Source organism: Lipotes vexillifer, unplaced genomic scaffold (assembly GCF_000442215.2).
Source record: "Lipotes vexillifer unplaced genomic scaffold, Lipotes_vexillifer_v1.1 scaffold1545, whole genome shotgun sequence".
NCBI classification, from domain to species: Eukaryota; Metazoa; Chordata; class Mammalia; order Artiodactyla; family Lipotidae; genus Lipotes; species Lipotes vexillifer.
This window is the reverse complement of record NW_006789763.1, coordinates 343,147-355,047: the sequence shown is the minus strand read 5'-3', so window position 1 is coordinate 355,047 and position 11,901 is coordinate 343,147. Positions and strand designations below refer to the sequence as shown.

The following is an 11,901-nucleotide window of genomic DNA, read 5'->3' as shown; positions in this document are numbered from 1 at the left end:
GGCATTCCTGGTGTTCACGTGCACACAGAGAGATGCTGAGCCTCCCCCAAAAGTGAAAAACAGAACCATAAGAGATGTCATTTTCCACCTCTCAGGCAGGCCAAGACGAAAGTCTGATAACCGACGTCCTGGCAAGGATGTGGGAAGACAGGCCCTCCTGCCAGCAGCGCTGCTGTGTCCACGGTCCATCCTCTATGGACCACAATCTGGCAACTGTTCCAAACTAAAATACACATCCTCTTATTTCTAGGAATCCACCCTGTAGACACACAGTCATGGCAAAGGTGAATCCAGGAGAGTCACCACCACACTGCTGACATGTCAGAATCCCAGAATAACCCCATGTCCCCCCAGTGGGGGACTGGTGAGGTCATCTGTGGAATATACGGCCACGGAACACCACACAGCTGCAAATAACACCACAGTCACAGACGTAGCAACGCCAGCACACACAGTGCTTGCTAGGACCAGTTTCAACCAAACAACTCCACTCTCTGTTTTACAGAGAAAACCATGGACGCACAGACGGATTAAGACACTTGTTCCAGGACACACAGCTCGTTTAAGTGGCAGCGCCAGGACTGGAACTAGGTCACCTAGCTTCAGAGTCTGGACTCTGAACCTTGCGAAAAGAATGGGGGATAATTTTCTTGGGAGGAGAGGGGCGTCACTTCTCACATATGGACGGAGTTAATGTGGAGTGACACAGACCTTCTCAAAGACACACACTTAAGTGAAAAATGCCACGGTAGAACTGTGGATGGTGTGGCAACAAAGAGGTACGTGAGGATGTGTCACTGTCCCTAGAGAGACCCTCTGGGGGAGGTGGGGCTCACTGGGCCAGGGATGGCAGAGTCACCTTTTACCACGTCCCTTTTGTACTTTCTCCATTTTTTTTTTTAAGCCAAATCATTAACTGTTTTTAAAAGCCATGATTTCCTGGGTCCCATGTGTGTCTCAGACAAGTGTCTAAGGACTTGGGGAGCCACCCCACACTCCAGAGGCTGAGAGCACAGGGCCCCAGCAGTGGGGGGCCTGCAAGGGAGAGGCTGGCTGGCCTCTAAGCAATTCCTCTGCACAAGGGAAGCCACAGCACTGCCAGCCCCGGAGGAAGTGGCACTGCCCACAACCAGGTGTGTGGCCCAGCCAGGATGGGAAGGAGGGCGTGCAGAGGCGGGGGCAGGGGGCAGGGGGCAGGGGGCAGGGAAGGGTGGGAGAGCAGGAGGGGGAAGGGGGCCACCCTCTTGGCCCCAGAACACAGCTTCCAGGCACTTCCTGTCGCTGTCACATTGGACCTGGGCCCTCCCCAAGTCACCTCATGTCATGCCACAGCCCCCAAGGCCGCAGCCCCGCTCTGAAGCGGGGAGGGAGAGGACAGGGAAGGAGGGAGGAGGCCACCAAAACACAGACAGCCAGGCTGGGAACTTCCCCTCAGCCAGGGGCTGGTCCCGTGGCCTCAGTAAACAGGTTTCAAAACCATTAGTCAGCACTTTGGCCCTCAGATCTGCTGCCTCAGGTTCCTGGTCCCCAAACTGGGTCTCCAGGGTCCCAGACCTGGGCTGAGGCCGGGCCCCCCCACCCCCACCGCCAGGCCTGGGGGCCCGGGGTCACTGGGGAAAACAGGCCGCGGTCTTCTGGGCCAGCTAGGCCTGAGATGGCCTCATCAGCCGGGCACCCGCCTCCCTCCTGCCCGGGTGGCTGGCCCCAACTGCCAGCAAGAAGGAATCTCCCTTAGCCCCGCCCCTCCCCCAGTCTGACACGGGGAGACAGTGGCCAATGCCAGGCCGCTGGGGTAATGTCAACAAACAATCCACTGGCCCAGACAGGTGGTCCAGGCCGGCAGGGCTGCCCTGAGCCTGCGCTGGGGACAGGACTCACCGTCGCGGCCGCTGGGCCAGACACCCCCGAGGGCCACGCTGTAGCCAGACCTCCCTCGGTGGAGCTGCGCTGGCGCCTGTGGCACTCAGGTGGCGGGGGAAGGTGGGAGCTCTCCCAACATGCCCAGAGGAAACCCAGGCCCAAGAACTGGGCTGAGGGTGGGGTCTCCAAGGTCCCAGCAGGCCTCCGACGCCCATCCACACAGGGGGGTGCCCAGCTCCTTCCCCCAGTATGAGATGCTAGCCTAGAACAGTCCACGCCTGGCCAGGGTCTCCAGCACTTGGCTGGACTGGGATTTAAGTCAGCGGGGCCTGAGGCTGTACTGGGGCCAGTGGGGGCGGGGGTGGAGGGGAGCACAGCCCCTCCCCACCAAGACGGCGGCCCGCAGCCTTACCTGGAAGTCATACAACGCCACGATGTTTTCATGTTTCAATTCCTAGGACAGAAACCCAGGTTTCCCGTGAGTGAAGCGGACTCGCCCATCACCCGCTCCCCTCCTGCTGCTGAGGCCACAGCTCACCTTGAGGATCTTGATCTCCTTCCCCAGGAGAGTCTGGGACTTGGCCAGGTTCTTCTTGTTAATGCACTTGACAGCGACCTCCAGGTCGTGTTTCTGAAAACCAAGCGCGGGTGTCCCTCAGGGGCGGGGAACCCGGGAACCCCTTGAAGGTCTTGCCCAAGCCAAGCGCCCAGCAGGTCCCTGGAGATGAGGGGGTCAGGAGTGCATGTGAGGGGGACGTGGGGTCCCGGGGCTGTGGGGTGAGACGAGGGGCGCCCGGCTGTGTTCATGTGGGGTCCCCGGCAGGATGAGGGGGGGTCCCTGGAGCGGGGGATGGGGAGAGGGACCCCGGGGCGGGGGGGCCGCCCTCGCCGGCGCTCTGTCCGGGCCGGCCGGCCCCTCACCTCGCGGTGGCGCCCCTTGAAGACCACGGCGAAGGCGCCATGCCCAATCAGGTCCTTGCGCGAGAACTCGAACTTGCCCACGGTCTCCAGGCCGCCGCGGCCGGACTCCATGGCGCGGGCCGGGCCAGGCAGGCCGGGGCTCAGGCGACGGCACGGGCCGGGGGCGGTGGGCAGGGGGCGCGCCCCATCGGGCAGCCCGGGCAGCGGACGCGATCCGACTCCAACCCAGTCTTGACCTGGGCTCCGACCCTAGCTCAGGATCCGGCTCGGGCTCCGGCCGGGAGACAAAAGAGCCGCGGCCGCCGGGCCCGGGAGCCTGAGACGCCGGCGCAAGCGCACAGAGTGCCGGGCGGGGCGGAGCCTGGGGGAGAGCCTGGCTGGGGCGGGGCGGGGCCTGACGGGCGGCCGCGCTCAGTGGGTGGTGGCGCTGGCGGCGGGGCGGGGCCTATTGGGGCGGGACCAGATGGTTGGGGCGGGGTCAGTAGCAGGCCCGCCTCCTTGGGAATGACAGGGGAGCTGCAAGCCTGGGCATGAGCCAACGGTCGCCCTCCAACCAGTTCTCCTGCTGCAGCCTTACACTACGTCCCTTGTCTGCTCATCTGGGGGGCTCACATGTGCCATAGCCTTCATTAATACCTGGGACGTGGCCTGTGTACACCAGGGCTGGAGATTGGATAGAATAAATTCTTAGAAAGGGAACGACTGCGTTGCAGGTTATGCATTTAAAATTGCGCTCGATAGTTACAAACTGTCCCCCAAACTGCACCAAACCTAAGAAATAGCCCACAAGTCCTAAGGTTAGGTAAATCCTGGTGCATCCTGTCTATGGAATAATACACAGCAGATTCTTAGAGGCAGAGATGCTCAGATAAAAAGTGCTCCAAGGGACTTACCTGATGGCACGGTGGTTGAGAATCCGCCTGCCAATGCAGGGGACACGGGTTCAAACCCTGGTGCGGGAAGATCCCATATGCATCAGAGCAACTAAGCCCATGCACCACAACTACTGAGCCTGCACTCTAGAGCCTGCGAGCCACAACTACTGAAGCCCATGCGCCTAGAGCCCGTGCTCTGCAACAAGAGAAGCCACCGCAATGAGAAACCTGCGCACCGCAACGAAGAGTAGCCCCCGCTCGCCGCAACTAGAGAAAGCCCGCGTGCAGCAACGAAGACCCAACGCAGCCAAAAATAAATTAATTAATAAATTAATTTAAAAATAAAGAAAGTCACTGGAGAGAGATGTGTGTATACCATACCTACATGTATATATAGTTTTATGTATGTATATACATATATAGGGTTCCTAGTACTATACTATGTGTGCTTATAATTACATTGGGTAATTATAACAGCTAACCCATTGCTTACCATGTACCAGGCAGTAGTCTTTCCATATATTAATTTATTCCTCACAATGATCACATGAAGTAATTGCTATTATATCCCTATTTTACAGATGAGAAAATTGAGGCCCAGAGAAGTTAGGTAAAAAAGTCACACAGCCAGGGCTTCCCTGGTGGCGCAGTGGTTGAGAGTCCGCCTGCCGATGCAGGGGACACGGGTTTGTGCCCCGGTCCGGGAAGATACCACGTGCCGCGGAGCGGCTGAGCCCGTGAGCCATGGCTGCTGAGCCTGCGCGTCCGGAGCCTGTGCTCCGCAACGGGAGAGGCCACAACAGTGAGAGGCCCGAATACTGCAAAAAAAAAAAAAAAAAGTCACACAGCCAGCAAGAGAAAGAGCCTGGATTCTCACAGGAGAAACTGTTAACAGTTTGGGAAGAGCCGGTCCTTTCCATTTACACCTTGAGTGTGAATTCTCCTATAACCTTCCATTATTGCTTTTGCAAATGCAGAATTCTAAACAATCCTCCCTGCCACTCCCAGTCTTCAGTAATAGCCCTGGATGGTTGCACCAGCCTGTGGGAACACACTTCTGAGGGGTAGGCTCCCAGGCACTCCATACCCCGGACTGGGGCCAGAGACCATCGGAGCTGGAAGGGACAATGGGTCTCCTGGGCCACCACCTTTGTTTTCCAAGGACGAGGTCTTGCAGTGCCATGTGGTCAGTCGTAGCCTGCCCTCAGGTCCTCATCCATCCCCTCACTTCATCCAATGACTGTTTTCTCAACACCCAGAGTTGCCACAGAAGAAAAACACAGAATCCCCTCCTTCAAGACCTTCCTGTCTAGTGGTTGGGGTCGGGGGACAAGACAGGCAATGGTTGCACAGGCAGTTGTAAAGTTTCAACCCAGGAAAGTGCAGAGAACAGGCAGGGCAGACGGTGGGATTCCCCTGGAGACATGGCTCCAGGATCCCAGTGCACCCTGGGAAGGAGATATTCGCCCTAAACTTGAGAAGTGACAGGGCAGAAGTTAGGAAGGGGGCAGATGAGATGGGATGTGCGTTTGGAAAAGGTTTCTGGGCCCTCGACAGTGGAAGAGAAGGGAGGCGAGGTATGCTCGATTCCCCTGACCTTGGGCCCAGCTCAGTTGCTCAGGCTGCCCCCCTCCTCTGTGTGACACGCCCACCACGGTCTGTGCCAAGTCCATCCTCGTGTTTCAGATTCCATATCTGCGAATTTGCCTATTCGCTAAGTGTTTCATGTAACCCCCAAATCAGTACTCACATGCTTCTGTGGGCAAAATGTTTGTTGCCCCAGGCCCCCTTTCCCAACTGAGAGTGAGGGAGGCCACTGCCTTGCGTCAGCAGCTCTCGTACTGCAAACAAGGGTCCTGTGGGCTATTTAGGGCCACATCTGTCGCAGTCCGAACGCGGGCCGGAAAAGAATTTCCAGACACAAGGCAGAACGTAAAAAAGATAGAATTTATTGGAGGGAAGGGTCGCTGTCAGAGCAGCGGGCCGATTTCCTAGCAGTCTGGGAGAGTCGAGCCTGAGCATGTACTATTGATCAGTTTTTATAGCCAGGAAACAAAGGAATGGTCCGAGGTGAAAATTTCGTTTACTGATTGGTCGAGGCACATATACCTTCCTTCTGTAGGGTGGCAGTGGGACAGGGCAGATGCCTTTGCTTATTTGGGACAGGTCCCCGTTGCTCAGATGAGTGTCGCCCAGGTGGGCTCAGGAATTTTGTAACCATGGCAACAGGGTGGGGAGGGTGAGTAAGAGTCCGGTAGGGGCTGTGACGCTGACACCTTTTCAAGCAGGGTCGTCCTTTGTCCTTGAAGCACCATTGTCCTTGGAGCCCCACAACATTCTTCGGATCTTTGTGCTTTTTGTTGGTGATTTCGCTGTTCAAAAGTAAACAATGTTAATGAATCAACAGCATATATCAAATAAGATGTCTTTTAAACAGAAACACACATAAACACACAGTGATGTATTGAACGGTTGACAAAAATGTTGTGACCAGAGGGTGGCAGGAACCTAAACGTATTTTTCCCAGAGCAGGTTCAGAATCCGCTAATCCTGTGCTGGTGGCAACGTTATAGAGCATGAGTACTGTCGACTGAAAAAAATGCACAACCTAAAAGTTCAGAGTTATGCTTTATTCGATGGACAAAACTAAGGACTTAAGCCTGGGACACAGCATCTCAGAAACTCTGAGAGACTGTCCCAAATGGGCAAGGGGCGGGGAGCCAGGATCTATAGGAGTTTTTGAAACTAAGACCAGGTAGTCGGAACATTGAAAGATTACTGTTAAGTAAGGAAAACCAGACATCACAAGTTAAGGAATTTAGCACTTCGCTATGTATGGGAAGATGCAAAGTCTGGGCTCATTGAAATCATTCCTCTGATATGCACCTCAGCTCTCCGGGGCCAGTATCCTCTGCTTCTCATCCTGAGCCTTCTCAGAGTGCACCGTTGGGGCAGCTGTAATGTGATGGCTTGATAGCTGCAACATCCTTTGTTTACTGATATGGCAGCAAACATTCTTCATTCACAGTACCATGAACAGTGAGAATCGACTGCCCTTGCTATGTGCAGGCAACTCTCTTTACAGGAAGTAACTCTTATGCCCACATCAACCCTGGGAGGTAGATTCCTATGGTTACTCCCATTTAATGGGGGAAGAAACTGATGGCCAGAGAAGTGACTTGCCCAAGGTCGTACAACTAAGAAGTGATACCTCTCCACTGCAAGCGCTTGCACCTCGTCCTCCTAGGTCTCCAAACCTCCCGAGGCAAGGACAAAATCCTGTTCATCTCTGACCTCTGGTGCTCAGCCCAATGCCCAGCAATCAGTCAAGAAACCTGTGGAAAGGATGTTGAGTGATGAAAACCACCCCTGACTTGCTTACTCAACAAGCCAAAACACACCACCTTCCATGGAGGTGCCACCTGCCCACCCAGACAGGCCTCCAGCACTGCTGCTACCTTCTATGAAAGGAATGGTGAATGGGTGTCGTTTCAAAGGGACTGGTGGCAGCTACCTAGAGTCTTAAGCTTAAGAGTTCTGAGAATTCTGTGATGGATTAGTAATGTCTGTCACAGGTGCTGGGAGTGGGGGTTGGTTTGTGTGCCTTAAAAGAGACAGGGGGCTGCATTCCTGTGTCATTGAGACTTCACCAGTGTAATTTTCAAGAAGTTAAAAACTAACTCTCAGGGACTTCCCTGGCAGTCCAGTGGTTAAGACTCTGTGCTTCCAATCTAGCGGGTGTGGGTTCGATCTCTGGTCAGGGAACTTAGATCCCACATGCCACATGGTGTGGCCGAAACATTAAAAAACAAATAAACTCTCATATGAATATGGAGCAAAAAGTGGGCTAGAGGTTTAGCTAACTCAGTAACGAGGGAACCAGCCAGACAGTAAAGATGGTTCCTGGGTAGAATTTGAGGGATTGTTTATTTATAGGGATTTGAAAAGAAGAATGTTAGAGTAAGATTGGTCAGTCCGATTCAAAACTGGTTATTGTTTCCCAGGGCAAAACATTAACCTTTGATTATCTTTTCTATCTCAGAGAAATCATCTGTCTTCTGTTTGACAAAAACCTACAAGTTAACATGGAGATAATGTCACAGACTCAGAGCTTTGAATCAACTGTCAACAGAAAGGTAAACACGGGTGAAGAACCCCTGCATCAAGGATCAGCAAACTTATGGTCTAAGGGGGCAAATCCAGCCCTCCTCTTGGTTTTTTCCTTTTTTGTTGTTTTTCATTTGTTTGTGTTTTTGGCCGTGCCCTGCATCACGTGAGATCTTAGTTCCCCAAGCAGCAATTGAACCTGTGCCCCCTGCAGTGGAAGTGCAGAGTCTTAACCACTAAACCACCAGGGAAGTCCCAGTTTTTTCTTTCTTTTTATTTTTTTAATATTTTTAGAATGGACGTAACTTAAAAATTGCCATCTTAACCATTTTTAAGTGTGCACCTCAGGGTGTACAATACATTCATATTGTTGTGCAACTGTCATCACCATCATCTCCAGAAATTTTTCATTTTCCCAAACTGAAACTCTGCCCCCATTAAACACTAATGCCATCCGCCTGCAAAAGCTCTAACACCCTACTCCCTCCTCCCTCCACCCCGGCACCCACCCTCCTACTTTCTATCTCTATGGATCTGACAGCTCTAGGTACCTCATAAAAGTGGAATCCTACAGTATTTGTCTTTTAATGTCTGCCTTATTTCCCTTAGCATGTAATGTCCCAAAGTTTCATCCGTGTTGTAGCATGTGTCAGAATTTCCTTCCTTTTTAAGGCTGAATAATATTCCATGGTACGTATATGCCACATTTCGTTTAGCCATTCATCCATTGAAGGACACTTGCTTCCACATTTTAGCTATTGTGGATAACGCGGCTATGAACGTGAGTGTACAAGTATCTCTTCCAGATCCTGTTTTCAATTCTTTTGGATATATATCCTGAAGTGGAATTGCTAGTAATTCTATTTTTAATCTTTTGAGGAACCACCATACTGTTTTCCACAGAAGCTGCACCATTTTACATTCCCATCAGCAATCACAATTGCTCCACATCTTCACCAACACTTGTTATTTTCTGCTTTATAAAAATAGCTATCCTAGTGGTTGTGGTTTCTCACTGTGGTTTTGATTTGCATTTCCTTAATGATTAGTGATGTTGAGCATCTTATTTGCTTACTGGCCATTTGTTTAACTTCTTTGGAGAAATGTCTACTCAAGTTCTTTGACCAGTTTCTAATTGGATTGTTTGAGTTGCAGTTCTTTATATATTCTAGAGATTAACTGCCTACTTTGGTAAATACAGTTTATTGAAACCCAGCCATGCCCACTTGCTTATTTAGTGTCTCTGGCTGCTTTCAAGCTGCACCTGGAAAGCTAAGTAGCTGCAAAGGTGGCCGTGCGACCTGCAAAGCCATATTTGCCACGTGGCCCTTTACAGAATGAGTTTGGTGACCCTGGCCTTGAACTATTAAGTAGTCCTTCAATGATGCTCCAGATGGACCACGAAAGAGCATGTTGAAGTCATTACTTACAAGTTCTGGATCATTCTTCCAAACAGTGGTAGTGGATACCAGCAAAACCTAGGAGTTCCTGTCTCTATCACCCCAGTCCACGATGCCCGTGTCCCCTGCATTAGCAGGCGGGTTCTTAACCACTGCGCCGCCACCAGGGAAGTCCCAAATGCTCAAATGCCACTGAAACATCACTGGTGTGTGTGTGGGGAGGACACCCCTCCCCAACCATGGGCTGGACGGCAGAGTGGGTGAGTGTCTGGGTGGGTCCCCTCTAGGCAGAGCGGGGAAGCCTGGGTAGCCACCTGGCTTCTCTGTGCCTAGGTCATCTCACCTGGAATAATAAAGAACATTAACTAGAACAATGGAGACAGCCAGCTTCCTCAAGAGGAGTTCCCTAGAACACCACCACCTCCCAGTCCCATCCCAAGCTAATTCCAGCCATCAAGGAGCACTACTGAAGGGGGAGCTGCTGGTCTCATCCCATAAAGGTCTTTATGCTCCCCTAGGGGACTTTAGGCAAAGCTTCTCAGGGCCTAGGCTCATCTCAAGGACTTCAGACTTTGGGGCAGGATGGGAATTTGCTTCCTGGCTCCCAGAAGGGTGGGGTGGTGACAGCCAGGGTTCTAAGGGGGCTCCGGGCTGGTTTCAGTCCCGGGTAACCTCAGGGCGCCACCCACCTTGGCTTTGCAGCCAGCCCCTTACAGCCTCAAGCCCAGAGGGAAGGTCTGTACCTGTGTCCCCCAGGCAGTGATGGCTGAACATAAACTTACAACCCAGCAATCCCACTCCTAGGTGTTTACTCAGGGTGCCTGATGGGAAATGTTCATTACAGCTTTATTCAGAGTAGCCCAGAGCTGGAAACAAATGTCCATCAACAGGCGAAAGCAGAAACAAATGGGGATATCCGCACTCTGGAGTGGAGAGAATAAGCAACTGGTTCACGCAGCAGCGCGGCGAACCTTGACTCCCTGTACGTAAAGCGAGAGAAGCCAGACCCAGAAGACCTCTGCTGTAGGGATTCATCCTGTGTGGGATTCACCGATCGGAAACGGATCACTTGTTGGTTGCCTGGGCTGGGGGGATGGACTGGGAAAGGACAGGCAGGGCTTTGGAGGGGACAAGTGTTCAATGGTGATTGGGGTTGTGGTGGATACATGGCTTTATACAGTTGTCAAAACCCTTGAAATGCGAGTATTTAACTGTGTGTGAATTACACCTCAGTAAAGTTAATTTTATTTTTTAATAAATTTATTTATTTTTGGCTGCATTGGGTCTTCATTGCTGCTCACGGGCTTTCTCTTTGTGGCGAGCGGGGGCTACTCTTTGTTACGGTGCGTGGGCCTCTCATTTCCGTGGCTTCTCTTGTTGCGGAGCACAGGCTCTAGGTGTGCGGGCTCAGTAGTTGTGGCTCGTGGGCTCTAGAGCGCACACTCAGTAGTTGTGGCGCCCGGGCTTAGTTGCTCCTCGGCATGTGGGGTCTTCCCGGACCAGGGCTCGAACCCGTGTCCCCTGCATTAGCAGGCGGGTTCTTAACCACTGCGCCGCCACCAGGGAAGTCCCAAAGTTAATTTTAAAAAGAAACACTGGGAATTCCCTGGCGGTCCAGTCGTTAGGACTCCACGCTTCCACTGTAGGGGGTACAGGGTTGATCCTTGGTCAGGGAACTAAGATCCCTCAAGCCGCATGGTGTGGCCAAAATAAAATAAAATAAAAAGAAGCACTGACACAGTCTACAGTGTGGATGAACCTGGGAAACATCCTGCGAGTGAAAGAAGCCAGATGCAAAAGGCCACATCTTGTACAAAGACATTTACATGAAACATCCAGACAGGCAAATCCGTAGAGACAGAAAGAGGATTGGCGGCTGGCAGGGGCTGTGGGGAGGGGGAGGGGCAGGGACTGCTGAAGGGTAGGGGGCTTCCCACTGTGCCCGCGGCATGGGGGGCTGTGCTGGGGGCTGGCGGCTCTGGTCCTAGGAGGCACATCGGGTGCCAATCGCCTCCTCGAAGGCCTGGAGGGAGAAGGAGTGGGTGACTGCTGGGTCCAGGGCGTCGAGCTTTAACCCGCATTTTCCCAGCCCCAGAGGGCTCCGGCCCTTGAAGTCAGCAGCTCCTGAGTGAGAACCAAGCTGGCTCAGAGCCTGTGGCTGCTGGTTCTTGCAAAAGTCAAAGCAGAGTGCCCCAAGGCCTTTGCATCCTGCTAGGTGGGTGACTCAGCCTGACACGGACCACTGCCACCCTGCTGATGGACAACGGAGAGTTAGGAGCCCTGCGGAACGTCTGAAAGCCATGCAGAAGCCCCTGCCAGGCCCAGAGCAAGGATCGGGACTTGGGGCTTCCTCTAAGTGCCTGGGCCGCAACTCCAGAATCCTGAGGCGTCCTGCCCTCCCCCTAGTCCCCGTTTCAAGGGGCAGCCAGGTGTGTCTTCCGATGATGTGCATGCTCCCTCCGCCTCCCTGCCTCAACCTGCTGTCCTCCTCCACCAGTTCCAGCCCTGGCCACGCCCTGGCCTAAGCCACTGTCTGAGGCCTGGGGCCTCCTTGTGGGCACAGTGCTCAGGGCATCGCTGTCTTCTTCCCTCTTCACCTCCCTCATCCAGCCCCACTCGATCTACCCCAGCTGCAGGGCCTTTGCACTGACCAGCTGGTCAAAATGCTGGCTCCAGCCAGCCGTCTCCTCCAGAGGCTTTCCCTGACTGCCATTCCATCCAAAGAAGACGGGCCCCTC

General features: G+C 53.2%; 1 protein-coding gene across 1 annotated transcript in view; it reads right to left on the bottom strand.

The window, feature by feature from the left end:
- The window catches only part of ULK1 (unc-51 like autophagy activating kinase 1), a 29,109-nt gene extending 17,964 nt beyond the window's left edge, over positions 1-11,145 (bottom strand). Inside the window, exons 1-4 of the mRNA XM_007462793.1 lie at positions 11,126-11,145; positions 2,782-2,911; positions 2,399-2,491; positions 2,273-2,314 (exon numbers count right to left, since the gene is read on the bottom strand). Of these exons, the coding sequence (XP_007462855.1) occupies positions 2,273-2,314; positions 2,399-2,491; positions 2,782-2,892 (246 nt within the window). The 5' untranslated portion in view covers positions 2,893-2,911; positions 11,126-11,145. The remainder of the gene's footprint in view (positions 1-2,272; positions 2,315-2,398; positions 2,492-2,781; positions 2,912-11,125) is intronic.
- Positions 11,146-11,901: the final 756 nt, after the last annotated feature.